The following is a 22,710-nucleotide window of genomic DNA, read 5'->3' as shown; positions in this document are numbered from 1 at the left end:
ACGGTAACCACAGCGTGAGTCGACAGAGAGCTCCACTTTACCTTATCCAGAGCCTCCCGCTCCAGCAGGTCCTGTACAGCCAGCAGCTTGATGCTGAAACAGAGAGGGAGAGGAAGAGCTTTACATTTATTACACCACACTACATGAACAAAAAGCCTCTTACAGTGAGCCTTAGTGTTATATTTACACATTCTGGATTAGTGTCGGATAATTCTCTACACTTCTCACATCAGGCTGCAGATTCCTGCACAAACAGTATGACTCTATTTCACTTTATGGACATTTGTCAGAGCTTTATTTCCAGATTTATCCTCATTTTATTCTTAAAGTTAGAGCTTCCTGTTTTTTATTTTACACCCTGTGTTAATTATTTTCAGTAAAATGAATGCCTTATTTGTGTCAACTACTTGGCACTAAACTTGACCTCTTCCCTTCATCTATCAGGGAAACATAGCACAGTTATAGACGCAGAGCTCTAGAAACTTGAGAACAGGGAGCTCAAAGTCGTGCCAAGAGGCTGTAGGTTTTCTTTCCAACCAAAAACTCCACCAGCTGATTTCACTGATCAGTCCTTGCTCTCTGCTTGAAGGTGACAGTAATGTTAATTTATGCTAAAATCATACCTTAGGTTATGAATTGTGTTACTTCTCAGCAAGGCTCTTAATGTTAGCATCCTTCAATCAGCTGAATTTGTCATAACTGAAATGTTTTTGCAGAGATCCAGACTGACTTTTTTTTCACCAGGAGCACAACGGCCCCCAACTTAAAATTGCACAAGCAATAAATTTAAGGGTACCCCTGCAAACTGAATTGCACAGTTAATATCCACATTTCCTCTCATTCTGACTGTGTTACTAGCAGGATTTGTCTCCTCTGGCACACTAGGTGTACTTTGAAGAAATTTACTGCCACACAGACAAACTGCTAAAAAAAAATGTAATTTTATGGGAAATGGTCTGTAATTTTTAACAGATTTTTCCTGTTTTTTTTGTTTTGTTTTGTTTTTTTGAAACAACAAAATGCTAGTAGATTTACAGATATTTTCACTAATTTTACTCAGCCAAAAAAGATCTGAATTTTGCGTTTTTTAACCCTTGATTTTTAAAGTATTTTTTCTGTTTTTCAAAAGATTTATATAAAACTGTAAAATTACAGAAATTTTCTGTAAAATGATGTTTTTTAGGTATTATGCCAATAATAGCATAGAGCTGAACCCTGTACCCTCCTCACTCATGGTTGCAATTCACTGTTACAAAAAAATAAAAATAAAATAAAAAAAAAAAAACTGTAAAAAACAGTAAAAGCACTAGTAGCAAAGTTTCCAGACAAATACCATAAAATTACAGTCAAACACAGTAAAAACATGGAACTACATGAAATAATTATTTTCATCTTTATTCTATTTTATTTTATTATTTTTTTATTAATTTTTATATGATGCAATAGTGGAATATAGGTGTATGTTTATTTTGCTGATTTCTTTGAGGACACAAATGTCAATAATGACAATAAAGTATATAAAAAGTACATTTTTATTCTAAACAAGCGAACAGCAGCCTGAAGAAAAATGTCGCCTCTATTCACTGCAGACACAGATGCTTCGACACAAACAGGATGCTCAACACACACAAAAAAAATCTCCTCAGAGTGAATTTAATGCTTTTAAAACTGGCAGAGAGCGGAGAAAATCTGACAGAGTCTTACTGAGAGTGTTCGAAGCTGGTGTCCTAAATCCTATCTGCCAACACGTTATTGCTCCATGAGGGAGGGCCTTTACAGCCCAATAAACATTTATCTGTTTACCTTTAAATGATTTTCCAGACCAACAGTCAGCACAATAAAAAGCCATACATTTCCTGGCTGCTCCGGGCTCTGAGCGGGATCTGCTTGGCAACGCAATTTGTACCTTGAAGAGAGGAAAGCTTTTCTCACTACTTCATCCTCGTTTTCAAGAAGGAATTAACTCAGTTCTCCACAGCGAGTTGACACTGACAATCCTTTATTCTGAGCTTTTTTTCATTATTATATTAGAGGTGAAACAGTTCAGCTTCACAGAGTTACATAAGACCTTATTCCTCTGCACACTGGTCTCAGTCTGCATTAACATATGCTAAACTGATTCTCCGTGGTGCAACTCGATGAAAAGAAGTTGGAGGCAAAGCTTTGACCGTGCTCACCTCTAACCTACTAATCCAAAATCAGCCACACAGAAAATCTCATTGCATAACAGGCTTTTCTGTTAGAGAGGAGCTGCTGGGTCGACAGGAGCTCTGTTACAGCCCCGCACTGTTCAGCCCGGGCACCGTGACCTGCACCAGCTGCAGGCCGTGCCGCTGACGGGTTGCAACACAAATCCTACACATGCCACTACCCGTCATGCTGTATGGGCTGCAGGGGGGCAAATTCAGCCATGAGGAGAGCACTTCCTGCTCTCACGGACTCAGCAGCACGGGGATTGTGTGACACAGCATGCAGGTCGAACAGTCAGCGAGGGCTCAGATAATTTATCACGTTACATAGTGTTTTACAACGAGGGGACAAACAGCAGAGAGCATGTACAGATCATGGACCAGAGACACAGGGACAGAGTCTGGGTGATGTCACCCAGTGGTTTCAGATAAATGCTGATTCAGCGTGGACTGATCCATCAAACATAAGTTAAAGAGTCAAAGAAGAGAAAGGGGCCTTCATCAACATCTCAAATGTCTTTGTAACACCATCACTCAAACAGCACCCATCATCGCTGAATGCTATCAAAAGCCCAGCTAGCATCAGAGCCAGTATGGACATAGTATACAGTATGGACATAGAAGCAGCCTGTGTTGGCTCTTGGTATGTAAATCTTCATGCTAACCACACACTCCTCCAGCTCCTGTGACCAGAATAAGAATCAATGAAAGCAGCTGCTGATGAATATTCAGGAGGTCGCGGTGGGTACAGTAGGTGAAGGATGAAGAGGCTTAGAGGTGGAAATTGATCTCAGTGTGAAATGGAAATCTCTGAACCTCTTAAAGACACTTCACTCTGAACATCCTCTCCAGGGTTGTGCTTATTTTGATGAGTGCTTTCACGGCATTTAAAGGTGAAGTGCAACTACTTTTTAACCTAGATGAGTTCACGTTGTACACATTACCCAGTTTAAATGACTTATGAGAGGTAAATGTTTGATTCCCAGTGTGGACTGCTTCAACCAGCAGCATCCACACAAGTAAAATGGCTTCAGCATTCTGCATCCCAGGTATTTCCTTAGTGGCATATTCGTTTTGTATTGTTTTTAAAGAGGAAATCCACATTTAATTTAGGGATGCACAACATTAGATTTCTTACCAGTATCTGATATGCCAATATTTAACAACTCTTTTAGCCAATACCAATATTATTTCTATGCACATAATTGCAGCGCTCATCAACTCTCTTCTGTATTGGAAGTAGAATACTGTATCATAACACATACGCTATAAAATATTTATTTCTTGTGCAAAAATTAGAAAAATATATACTTGAAACTGAGTATTTACTTATGATGGTTGCTTTCAGACAAAAAAACAAACAAATTTAATTATATTGAAAAAATCCGGATGATACTCATCCTGAGAAAATGATAACATTACCCACAACCAGGGTAAATTTGGCCAATTTGACAAGTGACAGTCATTAAAAATAAGCTCTGTTCACAGGGAATATATGAGAAGTGCAACTGTACAGTAGTTAAGGCAGTTCAGGTACAACCTACATGTACCTTACAGACTGCTGCTTAAACTCAAGTTTAACTTAAAACAGGAGCCAAATGTGGGACTACTGAATTTGAACTGAAAAAAAATCACAAAAAGTACAAAAAATATCTGCAATTTCAGCCCATTATTTTATTGGTTTATTATATTTGTGGAATTTGGAGTGTTGGCCAATATCCAGTATTTCATTTTGAAGCCAATATCGGCCATACCAATAACTTACCGACGTTATTGTGCAACCCTAATTTAAGGACGTGGTCACACTGGCCAGCCGTGCTGTGCCTAAGCACGCTTCAGCCCTAAAGCATGATTGGAATGGCCAGTGTGACCGCAACCATGCCGTGCTCAAGCTTCCATGCTTCGGCACGCCTTGGGGCGCTGTCACACTGGCCATCCAAACTGTGCTGTGCCTAAGCACAATTGCCCCCGCGACCTCTTGTAACTTGTGTTTTGGCTGCAATTCTGTTGTGTTGTGGCTTTTGCAAATCATTTGCCACCTACTGAACTGAAACAATCTAAAAAATTAGGGCGCTGTCACACTGGCCATCCAAACCGAACAGAGGTGGGCTTCGACATGGTTTACTTCATGCACGAGCACAAGCACGCGGACAGTGCGTGCGATCCATGACGTATGATCGCCGTGAGCACATCTCTCGACAATAATTTTAAACAAAGCGGTTTGTGAGAGGGCTGTGTCGGGCCAAAACGACTTACCATAAGTCAAAAAGTCCTTAAAGTTGTAGCAGTGCTCTTTGTGTCTCATTGCGCTGACTCTGATTGAGATCGTGCTTCATGTAAACATATGCTTCACAATGATGTGGGACATGCGTGTGTGTGATGTCCGCTAAAGTCTGATTCATATAGGGGTAGTGTGACTGCTGGCAATCGTGCTTAAGCACGGCACGGTTTGGATGGCCAGTGTGACTGTGCCCTAATTTGTGAGATTGTTTTGGTTCAGTAGGTGGCAGATGATTTGCAAACGCCACAACACGACAGAATTGCAGCCAAAACACAAGTTAAAAGAGGTCAACTTTAGCTGTTTTCTAATCGACAGTTATCCCAACAGACAGAAGTAGAAGTAAGTAATTTTTTTTATTTTTTCTTATCTTAAGCTATGAAAAATCTAGGATTTTAGGGTTCTTATTTATATTTCCATAATATTTACTGATAATGTCTCATCTTATATTTAGCTTTAAGAATCAGTCATAGAATCACAGCTGACATTAAAAGAGAAAATGTTTGATCACGTCCACAACTTGGAATAACTGTCCATTAGGAAACTGCTCAAGTTGACCTCTTTTTAACTTAAGCCACCGTAGTTTGTTGACAGAATTTGGTGTCAAAAAAAATCTTCAATGTAGTAAAACTTTTTGAATTTCTCCCACGGATAAGATCACACAGCAGCCTCAACACAGACTCCACAGAAAGTTCTGGTTTTAGCCACAGACCAGCTCTTTTAGGCATCTGAAAGCAGTAGTGAAAGAATCCCTACAGAGATAGACACTTTGTCCAGGAAAGGACACCACACTCACACAGTCTGACAAACATGGGTACAAACAGAGTCAGAGGTAGACCAGCAACTCCTGTGTTCTGATACGTTTTGACAGAAAAGTGTCTCTGTAATCTGCCTGCTGAAATGTACCATGAGTATCGTGATGCGTATTGTTTCAAGAGGTTCTTGCAAACACTCAGCCCTTAAACATACGTCTCAGATTTGAGCCAAAACAGCCCAGACACAGACTCTGCCAGACCTCTAAAACCTCATCAGATAGAGCCTCCAAAGGTCAGACCTGGTCCATCAAAACACCCCACAGATGCACAGTTAGACTGAGACTTGGAGAAGTTGGAGACCAAGTCTGTTAGATCTGACCAAACAGGCCAGTGTTGACTCTTGTCACGTCTTAGCTGCTAATCACTTTGTTGCTAGTCCATCATTTTTCATTCTTGGACCACTTTTGGTAGCTACTGCCCCCTGTAGACCAAGAACATCCAACTCATCATACTCGCCCATTTTACTGCTTCAACAGACCAACTTGAAGCACAGACAGCAGCCTAACATCCCATCCACTGACAGCTGCTGTTGTTGCAGAGCTCCATAAAGTCGATGCAATTTGCATCTTTACAGCCCAGCCAGACTGATGTTTGTTTAAATTATTATTTTACACCGATGTTGCCAGTCAAAGCAGCAGCACCAAACTTTATATTCCAGTTTCTCCTCCAGTTTTCCTCCAGCACCTGTCTGAACAGCCTCAGGTTACATAACAGCAGTGAGATCACAGGAGGAACTCAGTTGCCTGTGAGATCAGCGAGTGCACGGATCCTGTTTTCAGAACAAACAGGCCTGCAGTCACACACACAATAGACCCCCTCCTCCTCTTTTCAAGGTGCGATCATTCTGCGCCATGAAAGAAACTCTCACACAGCTCCTCTCCTGCTGGCCCTGATCCTGATCCTCCCGCCTCTGCTGGCGGGGACTGAAACCCCAGCGCTCCCTGTGCTGACCTGAGGTTCAGCCGTGTCATCAGGACGTGAAGGAGAGCGCTGACTCAGAGAGGAGCGCTCTGAATGTTCCTCCTCTGCTGCGTCTACAGGAGATAATCCTGACGCATATCGCAAGAGGAAGAGGTGAAAAGAAGCAGGAACACAAACAGCGTCGCTAAGGAAGTGGAGTCTTACATCTACGCACACAGAGCGTGATAAAGCAGTCTGTTTGAGAATATGTCAGATTAAAGAAAATCTGAGTGCAGACAGGAGGTTACATAACCAGAGACGAGCTGCAGCACAGACCTTGAACATAAATCAGGTCTCTGAGGGTTTTCTGAATGAGAAAAAGACTCCAGGCAGATGTTCAGCACAGAGCACACACTTAGAGGCCACTTAAAGAGTGTAAGAGTTGCCTCACAGCAAGACGGCAGCTGGTTTCTGAGTGGAGTTTGCATACTGTCCCCTGTTCAGGTTTCCTCCCACAGTCCAAAAATATGCCCATCAGGTTAATTAGTCACTCTAAACCGCCCGTAGGTGTGACTGTGTGCTGGCAACCTGTCCACAACCTGACTGGTTCAGGCTACAGCTCCTCTTTACCCCCCAAAAATAAAAAATCTGTAACATTAACGGATGGATTGAAGGATGGACTCCAGATATTACTATTATTTACTTGCTTTTTCTTTAAAAACTACAGAGAAATCATTATTTTGATCTTTACCTTGTTTCCTCACTTTATACTTGACTCTAATTTGTCATCACCCTGTATTGAAGGTCACTAGAAGTGAACGCCAATCATTGCCAGGGACAACCACACATGTTGTTTTCAATCTAAGAGAAGTAAAATCAGTTGTATGGAGCTGTATCTTAAAGTTGCTGCAGTAGCTGGATCTCTGGATTGAGCTGCAGACTGCAGCAAGTCGAGCCCCCGTCTGTCTTTTGTCTCTGTCCTGAACTCAGACCATGATTGAGAGGGATGTCATGTGTTGGCTTCTGCTCTGTGCATCCTCAGTGGCTGCATTTACATGCAGTCAATCTTAAGGTAAAGGTTAATATTCTGGTTTCTAAAACATTCAGAATAACCTGTTTACATGCGTCAGCAAACAGGGTTATTCCTGTTTACATGGGATCCTGATCAAAACAGCAACACACAGACAACATCGATGCACTGAGAATGTCATGACGCAATTTGAGTCATTTCCGCTCCTTCTTACTGTATCCATAGCAACAGCAGCAACAATAGCAGCAGCAGCATGGTGGATTTCCTGTACTGAAAAGATGAAGATTCCTTGCGAACAGAACAAATTTTCTTTCTTTTTTATTTTTTAAACCTGAATTTGAGCATAATCTCCCAATTTTTTAAATTTTATATCTAGTATAACCGGGCGCTGGGCACGCTGGCAGCTCCAAGATTCTTCTATTTCCTGTATTCCCATGTCACTGTGTGGTCTTATATGTTTTGGATGGGATGTAACCAAAATGTTATTTCCCCTCAGGGATCAATAAAGTTTTTTCTGATTCTGAATTTTCAAAAAAGGGTTGGTGTTCACAAGGCCTTGCACATAGCTAATATTCTGCATATGACAGGGTTTATGACTGCATGTAAACACAGCCACTGTTTCTGTCTTGTGGAGTTATCATGTGTTTTTTATGAGTATCATTCACTCATTTTCTATGAATTTTCTCATGTTCTGTTCAGGGTCATGAGTGGCTGGAGCCTATCCCAGAAGTCTTAAGGTGAGAGGTAGGGCACACCCTGGACTGGTTGCTAGTCAGTCCCAGGGATGACACACATAGACAGACAACATTTCGCGCGCACACTTACACCTACGGTCAACTTAGAGTCTGCATTTAACTTGATGAGCATGTTATTTTCGGACTGGGGGAGGAAGCCGGAGAGGATCCACTCATACATAAACATGAAAACTCCACACAGAAAGGCCCATCAGAGCCGGGATTTGATCTGATGACCTTCTTACTGTGAGGTTGGTAGTATTAGCCCGTCTCAAGTATCCTCTGTCTCAGTCTTGGTTTTTCTTGTTTTGTGTTTCCTGTTTTATGTTGTAGCTCCCTGTGTGTCTAGTTTAATACTGCCATGTGTTGGCCTTCTTTTTGTGTGTGTCTTCTGTTTTATCTTTGTGGCATTATAATCTTTCATGGGTTATTTCTAAGGGGTTCTTGTCTTGCATGCTCTCCTTGTGGTTCCATGTTAAGTTTTCAGTGTTTCGTGTTTTATTTTGTACATCTTGCTCCTGGTGTGTCTGGAGGTCAGGAGACATTTTTACTGTCCTCTTTTTATTCTGTCCCGAGTACAGGTGTGAGACTTGTAAGAGTGAAAAGATTTGCCAATAACAGAAGCCAGCTGTTTAAAGACTCTCGTCGTCATTTTGTTCTGTTGACAATGTGGCAAAATCCCTACAAGGAGTTTGTGCTGCTGTTATTTATTGTTTCTTTCCAGAATACAAAAAGAAAAACTTATGTTTGGACTTTACTGTGATTAAAATTGTTCAACTTTATGTTAACTTATAGCTGCATAAATAAATCAACCTCCATTTCTCGTCAGGGTGTTGTCTCATCCTGTCAGGATCCTATTCTACATAATCACTTGCTCACCAGTTCTTATTCCTGACAGATTGAACCAGTTTTCAGGTTGTGAAGCTTCTGAAAATGACTCAGAGCTGTGACATTGAGCGAAAGCACCAGTGTAGAAACTGGATGACCACGTCTGCAGCCCCTGTAGTCCACACTGACTCATTAATCTCCTCTTTCACTCTGTCTCTTTCTCCCTCCAGTATTTCTCAGGTGATGTGTCTGTTTTTAGCTGATTAAAGCCGGGCTGGATTCCGCTCAGCAGTGAGACAGACAGTTTGATTTGTGTCTGCAGGAAACGAATGAGCCTGGATCGGCTTCGTTAAGTAAAAGAAACGGGTTTTGGGAGCGCTGTGTGGGCCTAAAGGACAGGGCAGAGCATGCTGGGTAATGCCCCTAACTCACTGTCCACCCCACAATAAAATGCTGCGCTGATGGAAATTTCCACATGAGCACCCAACGGCCTGCGTCAGCTCTGCACAGACCTGCACAGCACCGGAGCTGGACTCGACCCTGCTGGATTCCTGACATGAAACTGAGCACTGTGCCCTGTGTTAGTGTGTATATGTATGTGTGTGTGTGTGTGTGTGTCTGATAAATCTGCCAGAATGTGACAGGATTAAATGAGTGTATGACGCTGCTTGTCTCATAATCCAGGTCTGCTGTAGACCACAGATGTTGAGTAAAACACTCCAACAGCTGCACTGAGCCTCAGCAGGCAGATTACAGAGACACATGCAGACAGATACGAGCTCGGTGTCTTCCTCAGGCTCTGCTGTGGGTGGAAATGAATTCTGTGTTATCACTAATCCTGGCTCCTTTTACTTGATATCAAAAGTGACAGCGTATGATCACTGGCAGTCACTGTGGTTTCACAGCGGACTCAGAGACAGTTTCTAAAAGGTGTCAAAGAAACAACTCCAAGAGACTTGAGAGAAGATTGACAGACACCTGTCAGTCTTCTCATTTTCTGAAATTAAAATCTTCAAACATGTCTTCTTAAAGGTTTAACCACTTCTTGAAAAATGCTGCCCAACATGTAGAGCTCCCTCCACCATGGGTCAAAAGGCTCCCCTCTTTCATGTTAACAGATGAGACATGAGTCAAACTATAAAATCAACTCAGACAAGGAACAAAACATCTCTCTGATCATTACAGTGATCTCACTAAAAAGTTAAATATTTTTCATGCAGTAGTTATATATGGTGGCATGGCTCTGTTTTGGAGGGTTCCTCCAACCTGCCTAGGTGGAAGGCCAAAGCCTGAGGTGAGAAGAGCACATCTCCCCCTCGTTCATGTGCAGACCTGTCATATGTAGACCTTAAAGCAGTCAAAAGAACGGCCATTTACTGATTGCTAATTGGACAATTAGATGTAATCAGCTGAGCTGTCAGCTAATGGGGGCTGGGCTGGTGATGATGATGATGATGATGATGATGATGATGATGATGATGATGATGATGATGATCTTTTGAGGGGTCATCATCTGAAATTTGTCCTGCATCCCAGCAGTTCATGTACAAAGTGCACATTATAAAAAGTGGTTTTGCACATTGGTTGTTCAAACATATTTTAAGTCAGTATGACAAAAGATTACTGAAGTTGCTGCGATAAGACATAATTATAAGTTGGCATTAACTTAAAAATGTATGTCTACAAAAAATGATTTTGTTATGATGGTGTTTTGTAGCCTTGAGTGGATGTAACACAGTGAATGTAAGACCCTCTATGCTCCACATAGGCTATCTGTGCCCCACAGGGCATGGGCCCATGTACTCAATGGTTTTACAGTGTGTTTAGTGTTTATGTTAATAAATTAAATGTGTTTATTGGTTAGGATTAGGACTGACAGGACAGTAGGCTGTTGCCATGGAGCATAAACAGCTGGTCTGTGCCATTTAGAGCACAGATACCCTGCATCCTCTGTGCAACATCTTAATGTACGGCAGGGTCTAATATCCACTGTGTTCCCTCCTCACTCACGGTTACAAAACACCATCACAGCAAAAATGACTTTGCTCTAAAAACTTGACTAATTAAGTTGTAATTTTAACCTTACTCAGTCAAAGCAACAAGATGACTTGAGTGAGTTAAGTTGGATCAACAAATTATTTTTTACAGTGTACCCTTTATGACTGAGGCTGTCATCACTCACAACTACAGGGGACCGACAATGTAGAGACACAGTGATCATTCAGAACAAGGGGTTCAGAGGGGGCGGGGTTACTCAACAACTGAGGTGGAGGAGTATAAGACAACATTTTCAGTGCAGCAGACAATACACAGTTGTCACTGAGCTAAAATATGGAGTCACAGAGTGTGATGCCTGAGAAAAATGTGCGTGTTGCTAAAAAAAACTGATCAAATGTTTGATCATTACCAGAGCAGTCATCCAGCTGTCAGCCTTGGAGAGGCTACTTATGGTTGTTCTTACCTATGGGATTTCTGGTCTCACTTTCAAATGCATGAAAAAACTGAGCTTTGTTTAGAAAGGTGAGTTTAATTTATCTGAAAGCATCAAAATCTGGTTTAAAGACAAATAAAAACATCATGTCTTTTTATAGAGAGTAAGTGGGCACAGCACTTTTTATGTCCAGCTGCAGTTTGTATGATTCAAAAGCTTTTGTGTACAACTATTAATAACATGCATCAAACTGAGAGTACACTTACAACAACTGGTGTGGAAAAACAAGATACTTTTCTTGTTTGTTTGATAAAGTTACCATTGTTTGTCTGATGTGCCACAAATTTCCTTTTTTAAGTCAGTCTTGTAAACTGGGTTATCCTTCACATCAGACCTGTTCTCTGATCGACATGGATCTCTCTGTGAGCCTCACACACCTGTTGCTGGTATGTGGAACAGACGTACTTTGTTAAGGTTTTGGAAAAGATCCATGTTTAGCTCAAAACAAAGTGACAACATGTCATCCTGTGAGACCACACCCACTCAGAGAAACAAAAGTTTATTACTCAGCTTTTAGTGCTCCAGCTGATGAGCTTAGCAGCTCTTGAACTATATTAACCCTGTTATTGGAGGACAAAGTGCAGCACAAGCCGTCTCTGTGCTGCAGATAAGCAGGAGACGGTAACTCACAGCTGATCTGAATGTCTCTTGTTGTGTTGTGTCTCTGCTGCTGTCTGGATGTTACTCAGTGACTGTGTGTCTGAGGCAGAGCTGTTATGTAATGTGTGTCAATTAAAACTGTGAGATTGGCTTCAGGAGAGAAAGTTCCCAGTCTGCTCAGTCTGAGGACTAAAAGCATCCAGACTTCTTAGGTTGTATTAATAGAATAAAATGCTTCATGTAAATTCTGACGTTCGCGGCGGTGTGAAAATAAAAAGCTAAACAGGGAGCTGAGCAGATCTGATTAAGTGGTGATATAATTAACAAGAGAGCGACGACAGCAGCTGCCATCTGTCTGCCTGTCACTCCAACACCACAAACACTTCACCGGTAAATCTTTATTAAGTGATTGGCTCTGCTGGCCGCAGTGAGGGCACAGCAGGCTGGGAGGAAGTTAGAAAGTTAGAGTAATCTGAGGGTTTCTACCTTATTGTGTCTGAATTTCAGATACAAGATCAGTTTGTTCTTGGGTTCCTTCTGCACAATAAATGACTCATCTCTCAGAAACACAGCTGAGTAATCATTCAGCCAATAAAGCCTCTAAAAGAAACCATCATGAGACCTCTGTGAGGAAATCAGCCTCGCTCTGCTGTCCGTGGTTCAGAGAGATTTCATCCAGTCTTAAGTGGAAACTCCCCTGTGTGTGAAGTCAGCAGACCTTCCCCTATCATCATCAGCGCCGTCAGCAGGGTCAGGGGTCGACTACAGACGCAGCACTGCTGAAAACAAACCCTCATCCTGACCAGACTGTGCGATGTAAGAGTACGAAAGACAAGACACACGAAACCATACAGTGTTAAGGGTTTTCAGGCTGATACGGTTACATCCACACAATCTAGAGTCACGGCTTTCCCTCCTACAGAGAGAAGAATCTACTTGATTTAAAATCCAGAATGAAGTTGAAAACTTAACACACCAGGACACGAAACAAAACAGTAAAAAAGACTCAAAAATATTAGATGAATAGGACAGGATATGTAAAAAAAACAGCAATATGAATCTGGATGAGTTACCAAAGATTAAATGATTACAATAAAGAGATTTTCAATGATTAATAAACCTCAGAACAATCATATGATGACATATCGTTATATCTGATTAATCTTAGTGATACCTCTTACAGACCTTTGACTGTTTGTTAACAATAGTTTGTGAGAGTATTCAGGGAGGTTAACCACCAAATGACACATTTTTAATCAAAACAGCATAATTTTGATTAAAAGTGTGATAAAATATTGATACGGCAATATACCCTGAAACTTCCGATACAACTCTTTATATCAATATTTTTGTTAAAACAAAAATTTGCAGTTTTCTGCACCTCCACTGTGGTAGATGGCGCCAAACCCGCTGTATGTTGCCCATAAACTGTATGATAAATATAATCTTAAAGTATATTCAAAATATTTTATTCCTAAACTTGATGATGTGGGTTTTGATGCTGAAAACATCAATGTATTTTCTACATTCTTAGGTTAGTTAGTTTACAATCATTTGAAGTTTAATTTTTACAGTGTAGTAGACTGATAAAATCATAATCATAGTCATGTTTTGCGCAATGTTCGATTTTTAATGAGTAACATTGGTTACACCAAGTGACATTTATCAGTTTCACCAACTGACCAAGTGACAAACTTGACAAACTTAATGTTTATCAGGTAAAGTGTATGTATGAAACACTGCATCTGACTTTCTTTATTTTAACCACAATAAAATAGAAAAGTTGTTGTAAATCAAAAAGCTCACTGTGCAGAATATCGCAATCAAGCGGCAACCTCCGGTCTAAGAATATGGGACAATGCTGAAGTGCTAAAATCTGTTATTTCTCAAGTGTTCGCTTGAGGCTGGCTCTGGAAGTACAGGAAGTCACATACACACCAAGCCAAATAAAAAGATGTTTTCACAGCAGAAATTAACCTATTTACAGCCTGGTTCAAAAAACGTCTCCTGTCTGAGTCACTAGTTTTATTATCAGCACACACTGTACTGGAGTTAGTTTTTTTCTTACTTGGCCGTTCAGAAGGTATTACAATTGCGAGCTCGCCCAATCAGAGGCACAGCTCAGGTCACATGACCGACAGGCACCCTATAGCTGTACTCGAAGCCCTTGCCACTACCAATATGGCCGCTATAGCCAATGTGCTATATTTTCTGTTTCAGAAACAGACGGGTGATGTCAGGGAGATTACGTCCATGTTTTATACAGTATATGATCGCAATATATCACAATATTGTCATATCCTGGTATTATTGTATCGTGACCCTAGTATTGTATCGTAACCTCATATCATGAGGTTCTTGCCAATACTCAGCTCTATAAATGACTCCCAGCTTCAAATGAGATTTAGTCCATATGTGGACCACATCAGCAAGTGGACAGATTCAGAGGACATACTTCACACAAGCCACTTGATGCTTATGGCTACATTAACTGTGGATATTTACACACTGTGAAATATCATAACATTATGAATTATATATGAATATTATGATGCACCAGGCCACTGGTATTATTCTGATGTACCTACCTGTCAAGATGCTTAGCATGCAAGCCGCATGCGTTAATAAATGTAAGGTTTATAAAACTACTTTGTCATGTTTGAGTGTCTTTGGGTATTTTTTCAGTATCTCCAAGAAGCTGGTGTGTGAAGGGTGTCCTCTTTTTGGGTTTTCGGAATATGGTCACCCTACAGAAAACTACACCCACACAGAGAACTGCACAAAATATATCTTAATAAAATTGTTTTGTGTTTCCAGATTGCTTTTTAGAATAATTAATAATTGTATTATATAAGGTAGTTTCTCTGTGCACGTGAAGTGTCATATTAAGTCATAAATCGGCTTCAACCCAACGTTTTCCTTAAGTACACAAAGTAGAAACTTGCTTTAGAGTATCGGCTGTTAATATCACTTATTTACAGTCTAATCTGGTTTACTAAAGTTGGATACTAAGGTCACATCTATCACCTCACAGCCACAGGGGTCGCTGATGTTTCACTGACACATTCAGCCGAGGGTCTCCTGTTACCATGGTAACTCTTAACTCCAAACAGTGGCTCTGTAACGATCACGATCATGTTAGAAATGAGTGGAACTTGAGACTACGGTGGAGTATCTTTACTGACAACCGACTAAGAAACAACCCGACATCTCTATCCTGCTAAGAGTTTTAGAGTTTGTATAATGAATGGAGCTAAACGCTGTTTCTGTTGTGATGATGACGTAGGCTGTAAAGCTGAGTATCTGATTTATGTCAGCGCCACCAGAAGAGTCATGAAGCAGTGACTCAGACTGGAGGGGGAACTATGACAAATATCCATCAGTTGTAAACATAACACTTGTGCTAGCTGACGTAGGAGTTTGTTGTTCCCCCAAACTAAAAATAAAAATAAAAGGTGCTCATCATTGGAACTGCCCTGAAAAGACCCTGTGAAGTGATCCGATGGATTCCTCACCCTCAGTGCTCTCTGTGGTGTGAGTGTTTTAGCACAGTGTTTGTCTCTCTGCCTTCAACAGTTTGGAGGACAGAGGAGAGGAGAAGTGTTGCACAAACGTCTTGCTTCTCACAGACTGGAAATCACAGAGAAAAACAAAGAGGAGCACAACAGACAAAGTGAAGATTTCAACCACCGAAAAGGTCCAAAAAAGGCTCAGAGCTGGTTTGACGGCTCTGAGTCACGTTCAATCACACCTCCTCTTTGTCCGATATTAACCCTGCTAAGAGGAGGAAGTGTCATCCTGTCACTTCTCTTTCTGTGTGTGTGTGTGTGTGTGTGTGTGTGTGTGTGTGTGTGTGTGTGTGTGTGTTTCTCTGTGTGTGTGTCTGACTAACAGCTGCCTGATTACTAACATCAGCAGCTCAGTTTGCTGTGTAACCTTTGTTAAACAGGAGTTCATTGAACTCTAGTAGCTCTCTGCTGGAGCCTGGAGGGGAGCCAGGAAGTGTGTAAACTCAACCTGATCTTGTGATAGCTCCACAGCGGAGTCTGAGCACTGTGCAAACACACACAAACACACACACACACACATACACACAGACTGCATCTCCTCCTCCATAACAATGATCCCCACAGTATCCCCATCAGGGCTGCTCGCCTTCGCAGGAACACAGGACGTGGTGTAGAGTTATGAGAGGGTGTGTTTGGTAGGAGATGGGAAAAGCGGACGCGGGGCTAAGATGGCGCCAAAGCTAATCAGGCATCGCTAATCAAAACAAACAACAGACGATCTTTGTACAAATTGATCTGTCATGTGAGGCTGCAGGGTTTACCAAAGGCAGTTTGTCCTAGGTGTGGCTGATGTATCAGTAAACACTGATGATTTAAAACACTCATAAGAACTAACCGCCTCACACACACACTCATACACTCACACCGATGTCCAGGTATGACTTAACAAGCTTGTATGTCACCACCAAGTCTTGCAGCTTTGTCAAGACCTGTGTCAGCTGATCCTGTCCACTAAAGCCGGGATGATCTGAGCGGAGGTCAGAAAAAGTTGTCTGCACATTGCATCAATGCACAACACCACTGTTAAATGTTCTCAAAAGTCTGAAATAATTGCACTAAACAATAAAGAATTACAGGGGAGCAGTGGTACATGCAGCACTGTCTAACCCTGCTGGTGTACATTTGACCTCCTGGATGAGGGCCTGAGCAAATTATCTGAGCAGTAACATCATTTGATGCCACCACATGAAGTTAAACTCGCTTTTAGCTACCTTAAGATAAAACAGAGACGATGCAGTTTGGAAAAAAAAAACAGATTTATGGATTTATTTTGGATCTTGGTGGGAACGTGCTGTTAAAAACATAAAGAACATCAGATAAAGACATAAAAAGTTAAGTTATAGCTAATCTGCATCTAATATCTGTAACTTTATCGCGCATGTTATTTCGATCTTTTCCTCAATAAAATAAAGAAAAAAAGTGTTGCATCAAATGTTAGCTGAGCCTACAAGACCCATTAACAATACATATTAACCATTTGAGAGTTATCTTTTCATTGCTTTCAGTATAATAAAGGATTTCAATGAAACATTCAAAAAACAAGATGTTTATATATTTATATATTTTATTTATATAGATGTGTATATCATTCAAACAATGTTAGGACACTTGGGTCTTAAATTACTTTGCAGATTTCTCTGACGAGTCCCAAAAAACAAATGGTAAAAACTGCTTAAAATGCTGTTTCGTGTATGGCCAAAAAAAGTTTAAAACGTGCTTAAACATCAACAGCCTATCCGATCTATTCCAGTGGTAATACTGAGTTGAACTAATGTTCTATTCTATTCTGGGTCCAGCATGTTGGTCTTGTGCAGTGTCTGAGCTTTACAACCAACAGTGCAATAATTCTCTGCTTCCAGGATGTAAACAGGCACAGATGACAGCATGTGGTAGCTTGTCAGGCTTTGTCGGTATTTTGATCTAGAAAATCTATATATACTTGTATGAAGTCAGGTTAATCTGACAGATTATGTTCACAGTGATGAGTAACCAAAAACGGTAAGGAGGTCTGAAGACTGGTGGTGCTAGCTCTGCTAGAGTTAAGGCACATTCACACTGGCTGCACGTTCGTGCCCAAGCAAGCTCCAAACCTAAAGTCAGGTTTGTTTGGCAACTGTGCTCAGGCATGGTACACTTCCTTGGCTTTGGCATGGTACACTTAATGCATGAGCACAGGCATACGCACACAACGAGGACATGATGTATAATCCGTAACATACAATCACTGAGACCTCTCCTCTTTATAACTATTTGAAATAATAGCAGGGTAATAGAGGGTTGTGTCGGACCAACACGACTTAACATAACCCAAAAGGTAACCTAAGTCACAGGAGTGTTCCCTGAGTTCTCTGCTGTGCTGACTCTAATGAGACCACGCTTCTTGTAACCAGATGCTCCATGATGTCATAGACAGGCCATGAGTTTGTTGTGTTATGCCATACACTTCCCTCTAATTCAAGTAACAAGAGCTAGGTTTTTAGGTGAACATAGTTTAAGGATTATTCATCTGCTAGCAGCTTTGATGTTAGAGCCTGTGCTTTTTCTGCTGTTACCAGCTGAGGCAACTTACTGGAGCTTTTTACAGCAGTTTTGCATCTGTATGTATTTCAAGTACAGGCACATCTGGTTTTTGTTCTTTCTTTTTTTTTTTTTGCTTGTTTTCATTTTTAATTACGTTCTCCATTCCTCGATTTACATTCCTGTCTTTTTCAGAGTTTACACTGAGTGATTTGATTACACGGCCTTAGGACACAGCTACTGCATTTCACTGCCTGCCTCTATGTGGCATCTAAAGATACTGACTCCTTTATCCTGTTTTAACTGATACAACTTTCATGAGGTTTGCTGCGTTGGCCTCTCCACTGAGTATTTGGAAGCTGACATTGATCATATGTTGATTGTTTTAACGACAACACTGATATGACGAGCAAACACGGCTTCAGTTGTAACATGTATCGACCCTCCTTTCCTCCTCCACCTTTCCAAGCAGGTCAGAGCTCACCACCAAAGCAGCTAACCGCACAGCTCCAGGCGCTTTCACCGTCGCCTGGTGCCAACAGACTGTTTGAAAACGCGGCACACCCTCCTCGTGATGTGTGAAAACTGAACAAAGAATAACTCAGGAACATGTGAGCAGAAACAACTCGATACCTGGGAAATCATTTCAAACTGAGCCTCACATCTGAGGCCTGAGCTTGTTTTCATGAATCCAGCTGAATTGATCTGGTTACTCATTGACAGTGGAGGCTGACAGCGAAGCGTTGTCCTCAGAGTTTATCTCAGGTAGATTCACCGAGGCCTGTTTTGACTGTTATCTGCACTCGTGGCTGAAGAGCACTGTCTTGGCTCTTTATTAATTTTTCTCTACAAGCACGACCTTGTCAAGGAATCACAGAGGTTGCATCACACTCACAGCTTGTCCTAAACAGGTCTGACCCAGAAACTAGCTGCTGTTATGTTAAGGAGGTCTTCATGATGAGAACTTTACGCCTAGAGTCAACTCTTTCGGGTTATATTTGCATCTCAATCAAACTGGTTTTGTTGGCTGAATGCTGAAAGCAGCTTCACCAGAAACACTCAGACAGTCTGAGCCAAAGTTTGTGAAAAGTTATTGTGAGGAAATAATTGTGTCACATTGAGGCTTTAGATCGTGCAGTTTAAAAAGATTAAACCTAGAGCTGGTCTGAACCTCGGGAGCTTGATTACAGCCTGTGGGTCTGGTCTTGGTAAAGGTGGATTCCTTTTTTTTTTGTGTGTGTGTGTTAAACCTAGGTTCAATTTTTTTATGTTTCAGAGTCTAAACATTCTTTGTGTTTGACAACTTTGCAGAAAAAAAATGCCAACAGAGAGAGGCGTTTACATTGGACAGTCATATTATTCTCAAAAACTAGAGATAGACTTCATCCCGCTCTTTATAGCCACCATATCCCACTAAGAAAATGAGAAAACCAGTCCCCTTACCACAGAGAACACAGGAGTTGTTGCTCTACCTCTACCTAATATTTGTACATACCAAACTCAATATTTTCACAAAGGAGAGATTATATACAGTTCTTTTCCCTTTCCTCTCTGGTTGTACTATTTGTTGATGTCTCTTATATCTCCTGAGATTATTTTGCAAAATCCAACTTTTTAAGTCCCAATACCAGAGCTTTGATTTCCAGTATTAGATTAACATTCTCTATTTCTTCTTGTGTTTCAGCAACTTCAGGCTTTTCCAACTTTGTAAACCAAAAGACATATAAAAATGCATATAAACTGTAGGGATGCGTACCTTTCACATCTGAAACGATATGGTACCGATGCCCGATACCTGGCAATTGGTATCTTATCGATACTCAGCAGTTCCAATTTTCTGTACTTTTTTGTGTTTATGTGGTAAAAAATATCAATTTGTTAAATAATAATAATAATAATAATAATAATAATAATAATATATATATATATATATATATATATATATATATATATATATATATATATATATATAATTTATTTTTTTCAATTTAACATATTTATCCTTCAATACCTTGCAATGCTGAGTTCATGTCCAGTATGGAAAATCCCCTACTCTTCCACTCCCTCACAGCCACAAGGATGTGTTTAGGTACCGAAACATGGTACCGTTTGATTCGACATGAATCGGTACTCAGTACTTTTGACAGAATTCAGTCAGTACCTTAAAAAGTACCTAATTCAGTACCCAACCCTAGTAAACTGGCTGCAATATCGTTTTATGGGAACATGAATGTGTTAATGTGAGTGACAAATTCTCCCACTCTAACATGAATTAGAGTTTAACTGTAAACCTCAGCAGTGGAAAAGTGATGAGTGAAATTCACACACATTTCAAGTTGTCATTGGAGTTGTGAAGTTGTGGTTGTTATCTTCCTTGATTATGTTTGAGCTCTGATTAACAAAAATGCACAGATCTGTCAGAGTCAACAAACAAAGGAGAGCGTAGAATAAATCTGTCAAAGCCTTCTGTCTGTAACTGAGCCTGTATCTGATCATTAAATCCCTATCTGTTTCTATTTTTCTTGAGGCATTGTGTTCATTTTCCATTTATAATGATACAAAATCTAAATAAATTCAAATTAATTACTGTCATGATCTTCTTAATGATGCAACCCTTAATTTTCTTCCCTCTCTCTTATGAAATGAAGTTTATTTGAGAAATGCTGGAAGCAGTGCCGACTTTATAAGGCTTATTTTTGCTCTCTGTCCCCAGAAATAGAAAATAAAAGTGTTTTGGGGTTAGCTTCTCCTGCAGCCTGGAAACTTCTGCAGGGAATTTGGGTCAGAGAGCAGCCTCTTTAAATGTCTTGATATCAGATTAAAGGTCTTGGAGAAGGATGCATCAGCAGATCCTTTCTCTGATGACTTTCTGTCATGTGATCCAGGATGTTAGACTGTGTTTGGCTGAATACATTTTAAAATTTGAAACTAAAAAAGAAAGACATCTTCAAAACTGAGTGAAGCCTGTCAGGGTATAATCACCCTGATAGTTTTAACATTGAGTTATAAGGAGTTCACTTCGCTTTTTTCCGTTTTTTTATTCTTAATAAATGCTCATTTTGTTGCCCTGGTGAACCTCTGCAGGACGGGTCAGATTTTGCCTCACAGGTCATGAATGATGTGTGATCCTGCTGCAGGTTTAATGAATTAAAACAAGTGTAAACTAGAGGTTTTACTCACTCGTTCTCCAGCAGGGTCATGCACACCACCTCTTTGACCCCCGGGTTGTTGGCCTTGTCGCAGGAGCAGCCCTGCAGGCTCCAGGTGGCGATCCGCACCACGGGCTTCCCGTCCCGCAGACCGGACGGAGGCTCCACGTTCGGCCGCACAGAGATGATCTGGGTCGGTCCACCTGGGGGGAGGTCCAGGTCATCACTCATGATGCTAAAAGAGGTCGGGCTCGGGTGGGACTTCGTGGTACAGGTGAGTCCTCCGTTGGTGTTGGTGGACGGCGCCCTGGAGCGCTCCACGAACACCTGGAAGCGGATTTTGTCCAGCAGAGAGCTATTGATGTGGTTCACCCGCACCAGGTCCTCGATGCTCTTGAACGGACCATGCTCGGCCCGGTAAGCCACGATGTTCTTGGCTATCTTCTCCGTGATGCCCCGGATGCTCATGAGCTGCGCCGGGGTGGCGGTGTTAATGTTCATGCCGGTGCTGGACTGGTGGTCCAAGTCTTTGCGCAGGGAGGACGGGGAGTGCTGGGACGAGCTGGTCCTGCTGGACACGCATATTTCCAGTTTGATCACCTCCAGTTTGGTGGCTCCGATCCCACTCACCAAAGCCAGGTCCTCTACCTTCTTGAAGCCCCCGATACAGTCCCGGTACTCCACGATGTTCTGCGCAACAGTGCGGTTGACTCCCGGCAGAGTCATGAGCTCCTCCTCGGTGGCGGTGTTGATGTTGAGCCGCTCCTGGTTCACCAGGATGTTACTGAAGTTACACGCTGCGCTGAATTTGCGCTTGCCGCAGCTGAAGTCTGTGGGGTCCCTGGGGATGGAGCGGTGGCAGCCTAGACTCCCACCCATGGCTCCGGAGGGTCACCTGCAGGGATCGGATCAGCGAGGCGGGCAGGAACAGACAGCGGGCCCCGGCGGGGAAAAGAAGCTGTAAGCGGATCAGCACACAGAGCAGAGATAACAGTCACACAGGATCACACACAGATAGCACCTTTACTCTGTCACTGACTGGATCCTTATCACTGATATCAGACATACGCACCACAGCAGTCCTCCTCCTCAGTCCCGGCTACATGCTGCACACACCGGCTCCTTACGCAGCCTCAGCCCGGGTTTAAGTGAGTCCTCCGCGGGGACCAGAGAGAGATAAACGGTCTCCTCGGTAAACTTTGCCCTCCAGCTGTGTAAGATGTGTCCGTCCACAGGTCGGCCTCCACACACGCTAGTTTGACAGTGACAGGCTCGCGTCAATTCAAACCATTAATCTCCACGTGCGTCAAGTTACACAAGACTAAACCAGGAGTACCGGAAACCTGACTGCTTCTTCAAAATAAAACTAAATGATGTGAAAACGACAGAGCACTCCAGCCTTTCAAACATTCAAGGTTCTTCTAAAAATGATTTCGTTATCAGTATAAAACACAGTTCAGTGTTTAATATAAAATTTGCATAAACCATGGAAGCCGCAGTCGGACACAAGACACAGCCATTACCAAAAACAAAATATCCCTGAGTTTGTGTACTGTAGATTCAATTATCCAAAATAGAATAAAGATTGAAAAAAATATATATATATTTTT

At 41.6% G+C, this 22,710-nt stretch overlaps 1 protein-coding gene across 1 annotated transcript in view; it reads right to left on the bottom strand.

Moving 5' to 3' along the window:
* eepd1 (endonuclease/exonuclease/phosphatase family domain containing 1) overlaps nt 1–22,416 on the bottom strand; it is a 40,512-nt gene extending 18,096 nt beyond the window's left edge. Inside the window, exons 1-3 of the mRNA XM_074686940.1 lie at nt 22,173–22,416; nt 21,132–22,058; nt 42–93 (exon numbers count right to left, since the gene is read on the bottom strand). Of these exons, the coding sequence (XP_074543041.1) occupies nt 42–93; nt 21,132–21,979 (900 nt within the window). The 5' untranslated portion in view covers nt 21,980–22,058; nt 22,173–22,416. The remainder of the gene's footprint in view (nt 1–41; nt 94–21,131; nt 22,059–22,172) is intronic.
* Between the last annotated feature and the right edge of the window lie 294 nt (nt 22,417–22,710).

The sequence above is a fragment of the Halichoeres trimaculatus genome, unplaced genomic scaffold, assembly GCF_033239565.1.
Source record: "Halichoeres trimaculatus isolate MK-OKI-2021-1 unplaced genomic scaffold, fHalTri1.1 fHalTri1_scaffold_14, whole genome shotgun sequence".
Taxonomy (NCBI): domain Eukaryota; kingdom Metazoa; phylum Chordata; class Actinopteri; order Labriformes; family Labridae; genus Halichoeres; species Halichoeres trimaculatus.
This window is presented reverse-complemented; position numbering and strand designations above follow the sequence as displayed.